The sequence below is a fragment of the Leuciscus leuciscus genome (assembly GCF_965113295.1).
Source record: "Leuciscus leuciscus genome assembly, chromosome: 24".
NCBI classification, from domain to species: domain Eukaryota; kingdom Metazoa; phylum Chordata; class Actinopteri; order Cypriniformes; family Leuciscidae; genus Leuciscus; species Leuciscus leuciscus.
The window spans coordinates 20808469-20824016 of record NC_138723.1 but is presented as its reverse complement, the minus strand read 5'-3'; the positions used below and the strand labels follow the sequence as shown (position 1 = coordinate 20824016).

Here is a 15548-nt window from a genome sequence, read left to right as displayed (position 1 = left end):
TCCTCATAAATATGTCATTAGGTCCTCGGGCGGTTCTTGTATCCTGTGTTTTGGTGGATTTAGAGATCCCGAATCCCACGGCTTTATCCCTTCTCTATGTATCACCGTGCCCTTGTTACCAGAAAATCCTCTGTTTGTGTTTCCACACTCACTATATCCTGCAGTAGAATGAAAAGGAAAAGGAAAACATATTTAGCATTTTTGGAGGTGGCAGTCAGCAGCTGCGAAAACGCAGCCGTTTGAGAAGGTTTTATTGTTGTTAATGAAAACTTCAAAAGTCTGTCCTCTCTCCTCTCCCAGTTGGCTGTAAATGCCCAGACACCTTCCACTCAGAATAAATGTAATCACACACACATTATAATTTTTTTTCTCCTTCTCTCAAACTCTTCAGAACTCTGATCCAGTGCGTAGTGTGTGTGTGCTCTCTCACAATTATTTTGTCAAATTATGTGTAAATATGCTTATCAAATTATTATACTGTGTATGATTTGTGGGCATCAGGGAGCCACTATCAATATACTATATAATGCAATCGCTTTTGAATTCACGCTCTCTTTTTATTTGCTTTTTCCAATTCACGATTATGCGTACTCCAAAAACAGCTTGTTTTGATATTGATATTTTATATTGTTTTGATACCTGTGACGTCACACGGGTGAATACATTTGCATATGCCTGTTTCCAGAGCAAGACACAATGAATAATTTTAACATCATCGCTCCATAGACCCCACCCACTGGCATTCAGTCTCTTAATGGTTAACATTTGCTTACACTATATGTGAACTCCGTTTTATCATATTAGATCCATTTGAGTGTTGAAAGTTGTTATAATGCTACTCTGTGCGTTCCCTCGGCGGCTACTATATGAGACACTTGTTGCACACTACAGTGAGCTAGATCGATAGTAGGCATGGTACTCGCTGAAAATCAAGAAAACTAGATTTAAAGGGATACTTCACAGTTTTTTCATATTAAACTATGTTATTCCCTTAACTAAAACGAGTTGATACATACCTCTCTCGTCTCAGTGCGTGCACTAAATCGCTCTGTCTTGCGGCGAAACTTTGTTAGCACTTAGCTTAGTCCAGTTCATTCAATATGGGCCAAGCAGAGAAGCTACCAAACATCTCCACGTTTTCCCTATTTAAATACAGTTACTCGCTTAGTGTAACTCGACCTAGGACGGTGACACAAAACAAAACGTTGCGCTTTTCTAAGCGTGTAAAATGGATAACTATATTGTATGGCGGAATACCATAGCAAGTGCTTGGAAGCACTTCGACTTCGGCGCAGTAATATCTTCACTCGTGAAAAATCCTCTCACCGGCCCCCGCTCCCTCTAGTGAAGATATTACTGCGCCGAAGTCGAAGTGCTTCCAAGCACTTGCTATGGTATTCCGCCATACAATATAGTTATCCATTTTACACGCTTAGAAAAGCGCAATGTTTTGTTTTGTGTCACCGTCCTAGGTCGAGTTACACTACGCGAGTAACTGTATTTAAATAGGGAAAACGTGGAGGTGTTTGGTAGCTTCTCTGCTTGGCCCATATTGAATGAACTGAACTAAGCTAAGTGCTAACAAAGTTTCGCCGCAAGACAGCGATTTAGTGCACGCACTGAGACGAGAGAGGTATGTATCAACTCGTCTTAGTTAAGGGAATAACATAGTTTAATATGAAAAAACGGTGAAGTAACCCTTTAAACAAAAAGACAAACTGTGTTGAGCTATATAACAACGATTAGTTTTCTGTCGATGAATATATCCAAACAGTTGCTCACCTGTCTAATGAAACATAATTCATCGTCGTCTACAGTCGACGTCGGCCGAGTCTCCTAACCTTAACTTGCTGCGTAGCAATAATAGACAGACTTCTGCAAATGTCCTTCAAATGCTTTAATCACGGCCGGGAGAGTTCTCAGAAAAATTTCAGAGAGAATCCCACCAGCAAACAGGAATACAACAGTTTTTATAGAATAGGGCCATGGCGAAAATGACATGATACATTACATAATTTCCCTAAAATTTGATTGGTTCTTCATAGACAAACCCTTCTGTTACTAGGTAGAAGCAAACTCTGTTTTGAAGTTTTGAAACCTAGACATCTGTCTAGTTTTATTTCCCCTATTTGTTATTTATACACTCACACTCAAAGTCACGAGTTTCGAATAAAGGGGAAACATTTAACATTCAAAAGCAAGAAAAATGTATTTTAGTTATGATTAATTAAAAAATAAAATATATAACATTTTTCCGGTGGTTTTTGGATATTTTGATCCAAAAATCGTACATAATGTGCCTTTAAAAAATAAAAATAAAATCAATGTCATGACCCCTTTAAATGAAACTGAAATGTGTTTTTTTTTTTTATAGAAATGCATTGAAATATAGCGCATCCGTGAAAGACTTTAGAAAGAGTGAAAATGAGAGATTCCTTGAGTCACATTTGCCCTCTCACACACTTGTGAGTCATAAAGACGCCATCACTCGATATGCCCTACCACACACACACTCCTGCTGTCTTTGATGTTTAAGTGCTTAGTGTTTGTATGGCGGCGGCCCCTCCACCTGTTGAAATGCTGTTTTCTCAGAGGGTGAGATGTTCACAGGACCATCTATTGATCTCCGCTGTCTCAGTGTCCTGGAGGTCTGTCATTTTCTTTGGAGTTTCTGTTTTCAAACTTTTGTTTTTGGTTCCTTTTTTTTTTTTTTTTTGGTTGGCCAAAGCAAAAAACATGACCCCACTTTTTTTCTCTCACTATTGCTTGAATCTAAATCAGCCAGAAATGATCATGACGTGAAAAGAAGTTGCCAAAACATGATGCGTTTATAATGAACAAACACGAGAAAGCACAGCAAACACAATACGACATGCAATAATTACAAGTACGTTTTTGTCTTACAATATCCAACACAATACTCATCCAAAGGCTCTAAAAGCCTTCTGAAGCCTACATATGTTGGGAATATTATCACACGTCTTTCTTAGCGGTTCGTCAAGTCTCAGTGAATGACTGTGAAGTCTCTTCCTCTCCAAAAACGAATTGGCAAGTTTCTGGAGTTCTCCACATGTCAAATTTCAGGATACGTTTACACTAATAGCTGACACTCTCCCTCGATCACAGGAGCGCTACCTGGACCGCACCAAAGGTCAGCGAGGGTCTGAAATTCCTGCAAAAGTGTATCAGTTACTGCGCTTAATGAGCAAAAGTCTGTTTTGAGTTTTTCCTTCAGGCTTGAGGTTATGTGAACCTGATTACGGATCAGAGCGTTCGCCTCTGAAACAGCAGTGTTGTCACTTCTCACTGGCCTCAGGTCAGTTTGGAGCCTATTAGGGCACTTCAAGCAATCAATCAGCCCATGCACGCTCGCTACACTGTACCGGTTATTGCTACGGTAATTGAATTATTCAGAACTTTCTTATTACTGGCAATTAAAGCAGAATGTGATTTTTCGTGTGTGAGAGGATGTGAGGTACAGGTTTGTGGCTTTTAGTCCATGTGTTTTGCTTTAAAGCTAAGTTATATGCTAGTGTACACCTAACACTTTGGACTTTTGTTTTTGATTCAACAGACTTTTGTTCAATCAAATGTTTTGTTTTTTTAAGAGCTAGCATTTATTTATTTATTTTCTCATTTAACTTATTTACTAATTTATTTCTTAATTTATTTCTTATTAATGTATTATTTATTACTTTTAAATTTACTTATTTACTTTATTTCCATATTAATTTTTATTTTTCAGCTGATGTTTGTTGTTTTTATATTGTTATGATATTTATTACTTTTATTTTTTACTTTTATTTTTTTATGATTTTTATTTGTTATTATTTAACAGTTAATATTTTGACCATTATAGGATTAATTGAGCATGTTCAATTCTGCCTATTTTTACATTTAGATGACTTTTGTTGTCACTTAAAGTTATCTTTAAAAACGTATTAATTTAATAACATATTAAATGTTATCTTGAATTTCAAAACGTTTTATTTTTTTTAACTTTATGTATAAAATGTTTCATTTATGATTTAAATTATAATGTTGTGATGGCTGAATTCACCTGTAGTATTTTAAACTATTTATTATTAAGATTATTTTATTATTAATATTGTTATTATTATACACAAACTTGTATAAAATTTCAATATGAAACTATGTGAAAATAATAATGGACTTATCAGTATCAGTAGTATCAATAAATGCATTCCTACTTTTTTCTAGGTTTTAATTTTTTTCAGGGAAAGTTTTGTAGCGTGCATGTGCGCGTTTTTGAAGCGTTTAGCTATGTGTGAAACGTCATATTTTGTCGTGCCAGTGGCGTTGATAGTAAACACGCAAGCTCTTGGTCTCTTCTCACCGTATAAGGGCTCAAGCTATCTGAAGGTTGAGGTGCTGTCTTCTATATCTCTGTGATTGACACTTCCTCAGCTGCCAAGTGCGAAAATACAAGATCCTGAGATGTTACCTGCAGTAGATCCTACAGATTTCATTGCTATATGACTTCCACTCAATTTCCCCAACACCCTGTGGTGTGGATTCATGTTTCTTACATCTCTGTTTATAGAGACATCACATCTATGTCCATTCTGTAAGTTTTGTAATTGCATGCATGATGAATATGTTTGTTGTTTATTCTGAATATGTCTCTAATGGACGCTGGAGGCCGTGAGGATCAAACATTAGAGATGCTTCTCCATCCTGCTCTGCATTAAACTCAGCAGTTCTGGTTATGATAGGGATCACCACCACCAATCACATTAAAGACATACTGAACTTTCTCCGCTTGTTATCTCTTCTCCTTCGCTCTCTTTCTTCTCCTATCTACTCTCTATCCCACTTTCACCCTCGTCAGATCACTGTTCCTCATTAGTGCGCTTGGCTCGCTAACAGTCCCGAAAGCCGCAGGGCTGTAGATGTAGATTAGATAGATCTACCGTGGACTGATCTGTGCTGGGTGCTGGTGAATCTGAGGGAAGATCTGGCACTGATGTCTGCTGTAATCAGCTTAAAAAATCACATCTTACTGCGTTATTACTTTAATGTGAATGTTTCTGGCTTGCGCTTGCTTTCCAAAGTGTTTTACAGGGCATTGCAAAATATATACATTGTTTTTGAAAGAAGTCTGTTGCTCACCAATGAATGAATAGGGTTGTCACAGTACCAAAATTTCAGTAGTTGGTACTAATACCAGTAAAATTGAGCAGTTCTCAGTACCAATTTCGGTACCAGAGCAAAAACTGTTGAATTAAGTACCGTACTTTAAAAAATGTTCAAATGCCTGACCAGTTGTTAAACGTCTTTAATAATTGAGCTACCCAATAAAGTTGGTTTGGGCATAGAATTGAGGAAAATGGAAAAGTTTTTATACTTGTTTCTTTCCGCAGAAGAAAGAGAGGGAGTGTATGCAGCTACACATCGGGATTCTGAGGTGTGAGTTGGAGAGACAGAGGAAGGCACTGACGAGAGAAATGGACTTGATGCAGAAAGAGAGAGCACAGCTTGTAAAAAAAGGTAACCAAATTCACTGATGAGAGATCTGTCCCACTTTGGTCAAAAAACCATCACCATATGTATTCAAAATATATTCTTTCTTCCTCTATACTGTTACACACCAGTGGTTCACATCCCCACACATCTGCAATCAGCCAGCATTCTCTTCCAAAACTGTGTGTCAGACTGAATGTGTTGTGAAACTCTTCATCTTGTTTTTCACTGATGTAACTTCATGCGTGTTCCAGTACTTTGGGGGACCGTATAGAGTTCCATCTGCTAAAATGTATTTCCAGATCTAAAACGGCAGCTCCACATTTTCATGTAAATATATTTCCGTGCCTTGAATTGAGCAAGGCATGTGTTTTACGTCTAAACAGCCTTCATAAAAAAAGTGTCCAGCATCAAGTAAATTTTCCTGTCCTCACTTAAAGTAAAGAAAACAACAAAATTGCAGCCATTAAGAACACATTTGACATGTAGTGATGCATTCGATTGTTACTTGATATCTGCACCTTCCGACCAAAAAACATCGGATGTATAAAAACACAAATGACATTGCTATCATTTGTTTTGCTGGTAAGCGAATAGCAACACGGATCTTTTGCCATGTTTTACACACCTGTCTCTAGCCTGGGAAAACCCAGACAACTTCCGGCAAATTTAGATTTGCTCTGCAAGTAGTCTGGCAAAGAGCTCATTCAAGCCCATTTCTAATCCCTCGAAATCGCGGCACCAATCAGAAACGTTGGGGCGGGCTTTACACGATGACGATTGCTCTGATTGGTTTTAGGTCTATCCAATTGTGCCCAGAGGCATTTGAGCAACGTCCGTTGGTGAAGCGCAGCAACTTTTAAATGCATTATTATATTAAAATTGCAAACACATGAGGCCAGTCTCCATGAAAGACCCACTGGCAGATGAACGTGCTACTACATTTCTCTCCGAAACGGTAGGAAATTAAATTAGATTTAATAGAGGATTTTAACTGTGACAAGATGATTGACAGGGCAGTTTACGTGACAGGATGCACGCGACAGATCTGTCCGATAAAGATGACGAAGTAGTATGTCCCAAAGCTTGCCTACTTTTTTTGCTACACATTCAAAAGTAAATACCTTTTCTTCACAAAAAGAGTACATACTTTTATGGCGTAGTGTAACTTAGGCGAATTGGGACGCAGCATATGGCTTTACACGATGACGATCGCTCTGATTGGTTTTAGGTCTATCCAATTGCGCCCAGAGGCATTTGAGCGACATCCGTTGGTGACGCCCCTTTGGAAATGGGTTATTAATGAAGCTTTGCCAGACCATAACTCAGTTACTACTGAGAATGGTCTGGTTTTAACCAGGCTAACCTGTCTCAGCAAACGTTTCCCAAACCCATTTTATCATCTTGTAATCATGTTATTTAGGCATTTGGATTCAATAATTTGCCTGAATGGGGTTGTTGTTCACCATTATTGTGTAGTTCGCTCTGTTTTTGCCACATTCATCTGGCACATGCATCTTTGTGAAATCAGAGTTGTGAATTTCCATGTTGGGAATCCAACTTAAAGTTGGCATTCCTTTGCTGTCAGAGCTCTTTAGATTTTAATTTGTGTCATGCTGCCCAATCAAAGGACGTGCATTGTTGTACATTGCTTTTCGTCATTGATTTGGACGATTTTTTGTTTAAATTACTATGATGTACTGCCTGATTCGAGCAGTTCATTAGTCATATTTTGTCCTTAACATTCAGTTATTATAATGGCAGATCCTCTTGTAGGAAAAGGGCACTTCTGCGGTTTTGGCCTGTCAAGACCAACAACACCCTGTTTGTTGTGATTTACTGGTCTCATTATTCTTTTATGTTACTTTACACTGCTTCCATCAAAGATCCAGACTGTGCAGGCGGACATTGAACATTCAGAGTTTATTCAAAGCTTAAGTTCCTCACCGCCCCATTCGTCACAGCCTCCTGCCATTCATGTTTGATTTCTGAATCCTGCTCTTTTTATTTGCCAAATGTTGTGCATGGGACGGGAGGTGCGAAGAGGTGAGTTTGATTGATGTGGTTGCTGGTGTTTGGGTAGAGGGTTGGGCTGCATACTGTTGGTTCATAAAGAATACATATACGCACACTTGCACAACCGTAATGATTGAGTGGCCTGGCACTTGCCATCCCATAATGCATTGTGTTCATGACCTCCTAGTGTGTAGAAACAAACAACGGATTTGGGGTTCAGGGAAAGGTCTGTTTTAGATGGATGACGTCTACCCAACAGCCTCTGCCAAGAGGAGCCTGTCCTGACTGGAGCCGAAGGGAGCGGCCCATTCACATTCATTCATTGGAGAATACTTTTTAAGAGCTGAAGAAAAAATTTATTTGAACTAGAGTAAGAGGAAAGGATGATGGCACACTGCTTGACCTCCTACTTCATTCATTCATTCATTCATTCATTGATTTATTACTCTTCTTTCTTTCTTTCTTTCTTTCTTTCTTTCTTTCTTTCTTTCTTTCTTTCTTTCTTTCTTTCTTTCTTTCTTTCTTTCTTTCTTTCTTTCTTTCTTTCTTTCTTTCTTTCTTTCTTTCTTTCTTTCTTTCTTTCTTTCTTTCTTTCTTTCTTTCTCATCACTTACATATTACACACGAATTGGTGAAGAATTCAATGCAAAAAAGATAAAACTACAGAAGAAAAATTCCTGCACCTTACCAAGTGTTTTTTTATTTTTTTATTCTATTATAGTATTTATTAATATATATATTTTTTAGGTAAGTGAGTTTTAGTAATTATGTGCTTTTACCATTTTATTTTTAATATATATATGAAGCATTTATTCAAATTAAAAATAATATTAAGTTTTTAATTTGATTTTTAAAACTTAATTTATTTTTAATTTTGGTTTTAGTAATTTTAGTACTATAGCTTAAACTCACATACTTCAGTTAGTTGCGATACTTTTTTTTTAAAAGTTTGCATTTTTCATCTAATATTTATATTTTATTTTATTTCAATTACTGAAAATGACTTTTATTGTTCTAATTTTAGTTAACACTTGGATGACCTTAATGTTTCATTAAAAATTTTATATTGTATATTTTTGTATATTAACTATGCCACTGGACATGTTTTTGAAATTATATGTGTGAGTTTTTTCTATTTATTGTTAACAGATAATATAATAATATATAATGTTTTAGATTTCTTTGTGAACATCTTTTCAGTAAAAGATGTTCAAAGGGTTATTAGTAGTAAGGAAAAGGGAGAAAAGCGCTCTCTTCTGGGAAAGAGATGAGAAAAACAACAGATTCCAACTTTTTTTCTTTCCCGTCATGTACCTCTCAGTTAATTCCTGCCTTTCCCATTCCCGCTAACAAATCCCCCACACCTAAATTTCATTTAAACACTAATGGTCCTTTAAGCTATTGTCAGTCAGCGCTTATTTACTGTGATACTAACCGGTCCAGCACTCCGTGAAACAGCATGAAAGCCTCCTTGCAAAACTACCGTAGTTTATCCCACTTACAAAGGGAGATTGCCAGAAATTGCACAAAATGACTTAAGTGTAACCACGTCTCATCTCTGTTTAATGTACAAAGCTGCAGTCATGCGCTCTCGCGCTCCCCCGCCGGTTCTGGTCACTGAGCGCTTCCTCGTTTTCATTGAAGCACAGAATAAAGCTTTGCAGGGTCAAGCCTCCTGTCACCGTTTCCCTCGCTTTAATTTCTCATCACGTCCGTACACATGTTGTAAATTATGCTCATAAAAGCGATTTGACGTTGTTATGATCGGTAGTTGCGCTCTGGACCGTGGGCCTGTAAACGTCAGATGCGGAGGGACTCTACAAACGAAGGGGAAAATGTAAAGTGCTACAGAAAAAAAAGTGGTACAGAGTGAGGGGACACACTTTTACTAGTCCTTTTGGTCATTAGAACACGAAACACCTGCTGGCTTCACCATGCTTCCTGTGGTTTAGCTTTCATGGCAGTTATTGCCACGATGTCTCGATGTCATTGGCGGGATAAAAAAAAAAGCTTTGTCAATGAATAATTTCATCTGTAATTTTCATTACCAAGATTAACTGTGTCTATGGAACATAAAAGATGGTGTGAACATTGTGTCAGTGTATTGTTTTTTCCTTACAATGTAAGTCAGTCATATATTTCCATCCACCTATTTGTATGAAAATTGGCCCTTGTTTTTTAGATGTCCCACTTGCAACTCATTCTACTAGGCTGTTGGTGGCCAATTAGCATGAAAAAAGGTCAAAGGGACACAGAACTCTAGAGCCCATCCCAGGGGCCCGTGACGGGACACATGTCAATTTCGGGCCGATCGGACCTTTCTGTCACACCGTCCACGAAACACCCGTGAAAATGAATGGGATAAGTTGCATGTGTCAGTGGCTCCCACCCAGTCAGATATTTTTTTTTTTAAATATCCAATAAGAAGAAATGCGCATAAACTGCGATGAAAACACATTTACCACAACAAAAAAAGTCATGTGACTTTTCCTCAACAGATCATGTGATTAGAGAGAATCTCACAGAATCTCAGATGTTGTTTTGGTCATTATGAAATGCCTGAACACAAGATAACATAACAGTGTTTATAGCATTTTGTCTGCATGCAAGTAATTTATGATTTACGAAAAAAGATTGCAGCAACTTCCATTGTTCTTACAGATATTTTGCGCCAATTTCCTAGGAAGTGACGATTTTCTTCTATTGAAAACATGGAATGGAAACTGCTTTATTCACAAATGTTTTTTTATTTATACATTTTTTTTATTGATTGAAACAGAACTTATGCGGTCCAGGGTTGTTTTGATCCTCATTAACATTGTAGGGATAAAAACAACTGAAACTTTCATAAAAATGTCTACATAGGTTCCTCAGCAGGAATGAGAGTGAGTGAATGATGACAGAATTTCTATTAGTGGGTGAACTATTCCTTTAACCTCTGCTTTCTCCCGGGCAAACTCAGATGACTTCCTGCCAGTAGTCTTTAGGAAAGGTGTGGGCGGCGAAGAGGAGGCCTTAACCTGGTGCTGACAACTCTGATGGTCGAGAGAGACGATATTACTAAAGCAGAGTGTGTCATAGGGGATCATTTAAAGAGAACAAAAGCATTTAGACCTTTCAGTCTTTTTCTCTGCCTCTGGCTCTCTTTTTCTTTTTCCTGCCGTCTTATCCTAATGAGAGGTTCAAGGCTTTGCATATGGGACCGCTTTGCTCCAGCGACAATCATCTCTCTTTCAATTTCCCTGGTTCACACCTCCGATGTCTTCAGAAAGACAGCACCAGGGCCCAGGATGTCCCGCCATGCATTGCTTTAGGACAGAAAGATCCCACAGAGCTGTAAAAGAGAAGAGAATGTGAGGCATATTATAAAGCAGACACTCTCTGTTTTTACAAGTGCGGGTCAGAACAAAAGAGTTTTGCCTTTTTTTTCTTCTTTTTTTACCAGACAGTCTGCTTTGATTTTCTCTCTCCACTCTCATCTTCCCTCATCTTCTCATTTTATGTAAGTGAAGTGGAAAAGAACAGACAAGAATCAACTCTTTAAAGGAATAGTTCACCCAAAAATGAAAATTGTCTTCGCTTACTCTCCCTTATGACATTCCGATCCCCTGTGACTTTCTTCTGTGGAAAAAAAAAGGAATTTTAGAAATTGTTCATGCAGGTCTCTTCCACACAATGTCAGTTTTGTTTTTAATGTTTTTGAAACTTCTCATGGTCACCAAGGCTGCATTTATTTGATAGAGTAAAACATTAATATTGTGAAATATTATTACAATTTTCAATAACTGTTTTCTGTTTTAACATCTTTTAAAATATCAATTATTCCTGTGATGTCAAAGCTGAATTTTCAGCATCATTACTCCAGTCTTCAGTGTCACATGATCCTTCAGAAATCATTCTAATATGCTGATTTGAAGAAACATGTCTTATTATTAACATTTTAACCATGACGCTGTTTTTTAAAGAGTCTTTGCGAAATAGAAATTTCAAAAGAACATCATTTATTTGAAACAGAAATCTTTTGAAACATCGTAAATGTCCCTACATTCACTTTTGATCAATTTAATGTGTCCTTTCTGAAAAGTATTAATGTATATTTATATACAGTATATCTATGTATGTGGTCTTATAGAGACTTGAGGCACACCACACTTCTGCCTATCCTCCTTTTGATCCATCTATAGAGAGAATTTTAAAATCTCCTCCTCTCTTAATTTCTCACTCATTGATCTCTCTTGCTTTCTGTCTCGATCTCTATTTTCCCTCTTCTGTGAATATAATGTATATTGTAATATATTGTATAATATGTAATGTAGTGTCTGAAATAATGAACCACAACAGTATTGCAAAGAAGTGGGCCTGACACTTGCATTCCACAGCAACTCATACTTGTGCGCACAGACACAGACACACACACACACACACTCCTGGCTGATGCTTTGATGACATGGGGGTGGTGTGGCCATGCAGGCCGGGTTGGAAAATGTCTTTTGAACACCATCAGCAAAACCCTTAGATCCAGTAAATCTGGGCAGTGTGTCTTTCCAGCAAATCAGATGGAGATTTACTGTTCTGTTTTCCTTGAATGTACGCAAACATACTGGAGTTCGGCACTGAGCGAGATTACTCTATTAATAATAGAGACTATTATTTTGCACATTTGAAATTTAGGGATTTTAATATTCATTGTTTTTTTGGAGTTCTGTTTCAGGGTGTGTTGAACTTTGGGCACTTTTATGTGCCAGAAGGTTGATTTTTATTAGAACTAACAGATTGTCCTTTTCATTATATTTAGGTCACATTGTTTTTAATTTAATTTGATTTGAGTCTTTACCTTTTACCAGACCCAGGTAGTCAATCTTAAAATATGCTAAATAACGAAAATATACATTTTAAATGTAAGATTTTAAAATAATTTAAAATAAACAGAAACCTTTTCAATATTTTCGTGTGAAAATTATTTCTACCAATTTTTACACCAATTTACCTCCGTTATGGAATCGTTTCCACCACCACCAACAATTTTGCTCCCAATAATGTTTTAATAAAATTTTGTATACTTGATTTGTGTACCATGATTGAGATTTAATGGAAAAATCAAGTAAATAGAATATTTTAAAACCATTTTTATTTTCAAGTTCACAAGGTCAAAGAAACGTGCTCAAGTTCAATCACAACACAATCACAATTGCAGGATTTCATCATTAAAACCTGTCAGACTTTTTGTAATCTAAGCGTGTCTTATCCTGCTCCCGGGAATCGTTATCCAAATTTCATGTTGGGAGTGTTTTTGATTATATGGTCTCGTCTTTTTATTATAATTCTGAGCAGTTATATTTATGTAAAAAAAAAAACCCTACAAGCATTTTTTGAATCTCAATTAGTTTTATGTTGCCTGTAGAGGAAATGTTTTTATAATGATGAAAGACTGCACAATTTATGACAGCACAATTTAATAGACTGCTATCAAAATGAGACACTCCTACCCACCTGTACAAACACACACGAGACTACCTGTTCATTCACCTCATTCCCGTCTTTTCTCTCTCTTTTATTCTCTCCACCTGTCTGTGTTGTTCTCCTTAGAGGAGGCGTCGTCTACCAAGCACCAGGGACTGGAGTCTGAGCACAAGTCTTTGACGGAGTTGCAGAAGGAATGCACTGCCAAAAGGTGAGTGATCGTCACCCTGCAATTATCCGTCCCTCTCTTTTCTCGTTTTCATCCCTCGTTTTCTACCCTCGAGTCCAGTGATCTCACATCTGTCAGACATTACCGTGATGGGCCGCAGAACTGGGCGCTCCTTCATTCTGTCGGTTTTTCCGAGCGCTTTGGGAGATTATACGGTCAACCCAAGCAGACTGAGGACATGCTGGATATATTTTTGTTTTCCCACCCACTCAAATTGCATAGTGTGACAATAAGCAGATTATGTTGTGCCAACCCTAATGGGTTTGACACGACCCAAAGGGTCACACACAGTGGGCTGACCTGTGAAATAATGCATTTGTATGTCTGATGGTGTTCATCTGCTTCTTGTTTGAAGCAGAGTTGTCAGGTCTTGGGTAATACTGCCGTAAACATTGCTATTCATTTCGTATTTTTGCCTTTTTTTTTATAGATTGCAACATTCAATAGAGGAGAAACGAAATTATGAAATGATATAATCCAGTTCAAATGTTTCAACCCAGTTTATATATCATTTGTATAGTCATAAATCACGCCATGTTCATTCATTTGATCATAGGAGAATCGGCTGAGCCTGGTTTCTCCCAAGGTTTTTTCTCTATTTCTGTCACCTTATGGAGTTTGTCACTGTCGCCAATGGCTTGCTTAGTCTGGGTTTATAAGACACTTAATGTTTAGTAATATTATTGATTTAACTGCACAGACACTATTGGATGGGAACAAAGCTTGATCTGAATTGAGCAGGATGATGACCTCTGAGTTGCTTTATAACTGAATCAATTGAATTGAATCAACATTGAACTGACTTATAGGTGAATTGAACGCTTTTAATAATTGAACTTTACAGTTACTGAACTGAACTGACTTCAACTGAATAACGGCGCTGTATTAATATTTATGATAAAATACAAAAACCATTTTAATTCATCCCCCTTAAAGTACCATCACTACAGCCATACACATTCAGACAGATGTCTCATGTTGATTCACACCTCGTGCTTTTTTTGGCACATCGAATACCCACTTCCAGTAAAGACAGATCAAGTTATGTTCACAGTTTAACAGTGGTTGTTTTGACCAGATTTTGGGTGGTGTAGAGCAGGCGGGTAGACCCACATGGAAGCTATAGTCCAGTAAGGAAGGTTTATCCTTCATACCTCATCATTATTTCCTTCCTGCCTCCTCCTCATGACTGTAAATGAATACCACATTATCCTCTATCATTACTCTTCATCTTTCTCCTCAAGTCATAGAACCAGTAGCTGAAAGCTGAACATGAAAAGTAAACATTTTTTCAACCCCTTGCACCTCACCTAGACAGGTCTTGGTTTAGCTGTGCCCGTCCTGAGGTAATGGTGTGTCCCTTACTTGACAGATGTGTTCTGATTAGGGTTGGTTGTGCCATTGGAGGATGGGGTCAGAGTGGAGGAAGTTCATTGTAATTTGGCAGTTATGATAATTGAGTAGCTCTTACCATTACTAGAGAGATGATTCAGAGCATCATTAGCGAAGTGAACTTCCTGAAGCCAATATAAACATTGCAATTAATTCTTCTTCTCTTTCCTCCTCTTGTTCTTTTTCTCTTTCGTCTCTATGTCATTGTGACTCCCTGTTATTTCCTGTCTTGCAACTTTCTTTTGCTGGTTATACAGTGGCCTCAAAAAGTATTAAGTAACTTTTGACACTTAAGATGTGCGAATTTCATTTTGTTCGATAAATATAAATATCAAACCAAGTGACATCGGCACACAAATGTCATCAGAGCTTGATTTTTGTAGCCATTTTCTTCAGTAACTTTTAACCAAATGGTCCGAAATTTGTTTGTTTTTAGTGGATGTATGAACACACAGGTTTCCTAGTACATTATATGTACATATTTATTCATTTTATATAATGATATTATAATAATAATAACAACAGCAACAATTTTCATTATTATTATTACTTATATTTATTTTTATTTATATATTGAAATTATTGTATTTATTCTTATTCTTATTATTGTTATAATAGTAATAATATAACTAATAATAATGTATTAAATAATATCAATGTAGATAAATAAATACATATTATTAATGTATTATATAATAATATATGAGAAAATAAAAATAAAGATTAATCATTTATTATTATTATATTATTATTTTACTGATAATAATGCAAATCATATATGTCTGTTTACACTTCATTTAAATATGAAGTGAAAGATCTTGAAGTTCTGTGTTTGTTCTTCAACAGAGAGCTGTTTCTGAAGTCGAACGCCCAGCTCACCTTCCGTTGTCGTCAGCTTATATCAGAGCTTTCCTACATTTATCCCATTGATGTGGTGAGTGTTTAACTCCACACACGAACAATGTGT

The 15548-nt window shown here is 36.9% G+C and overlaps 1 protein-coding gene across 1 annotated transcript in view; it reads left to right on the top strand.

Annotated features, from left to right (window-relative positions):
- The window catches only part of uvrag (UV radiation resistance associated gene), a 114371-nt gene that overhangs the window by 28955 nt on the left and 69868 nt on the right, over positions 1 to 15548 (top strand). Inside the window, exons 8-10 of the mRNA XM_082158260.1 lie at positions 5385 to 5511; positions 13087 to 13171; positions 15428 to 15515. Coding sequence (XP_082014386.1) covers positions 5385 to 5511; positions 13087 to 13171; positions 15428 to 15515 — 300 coding nt within the window. The remainder of the gene's footprint in view (positions 1 to 5384; positions 5512 to 13086; positions 13172 to 15427; positions 15516 to 15548) is intronic.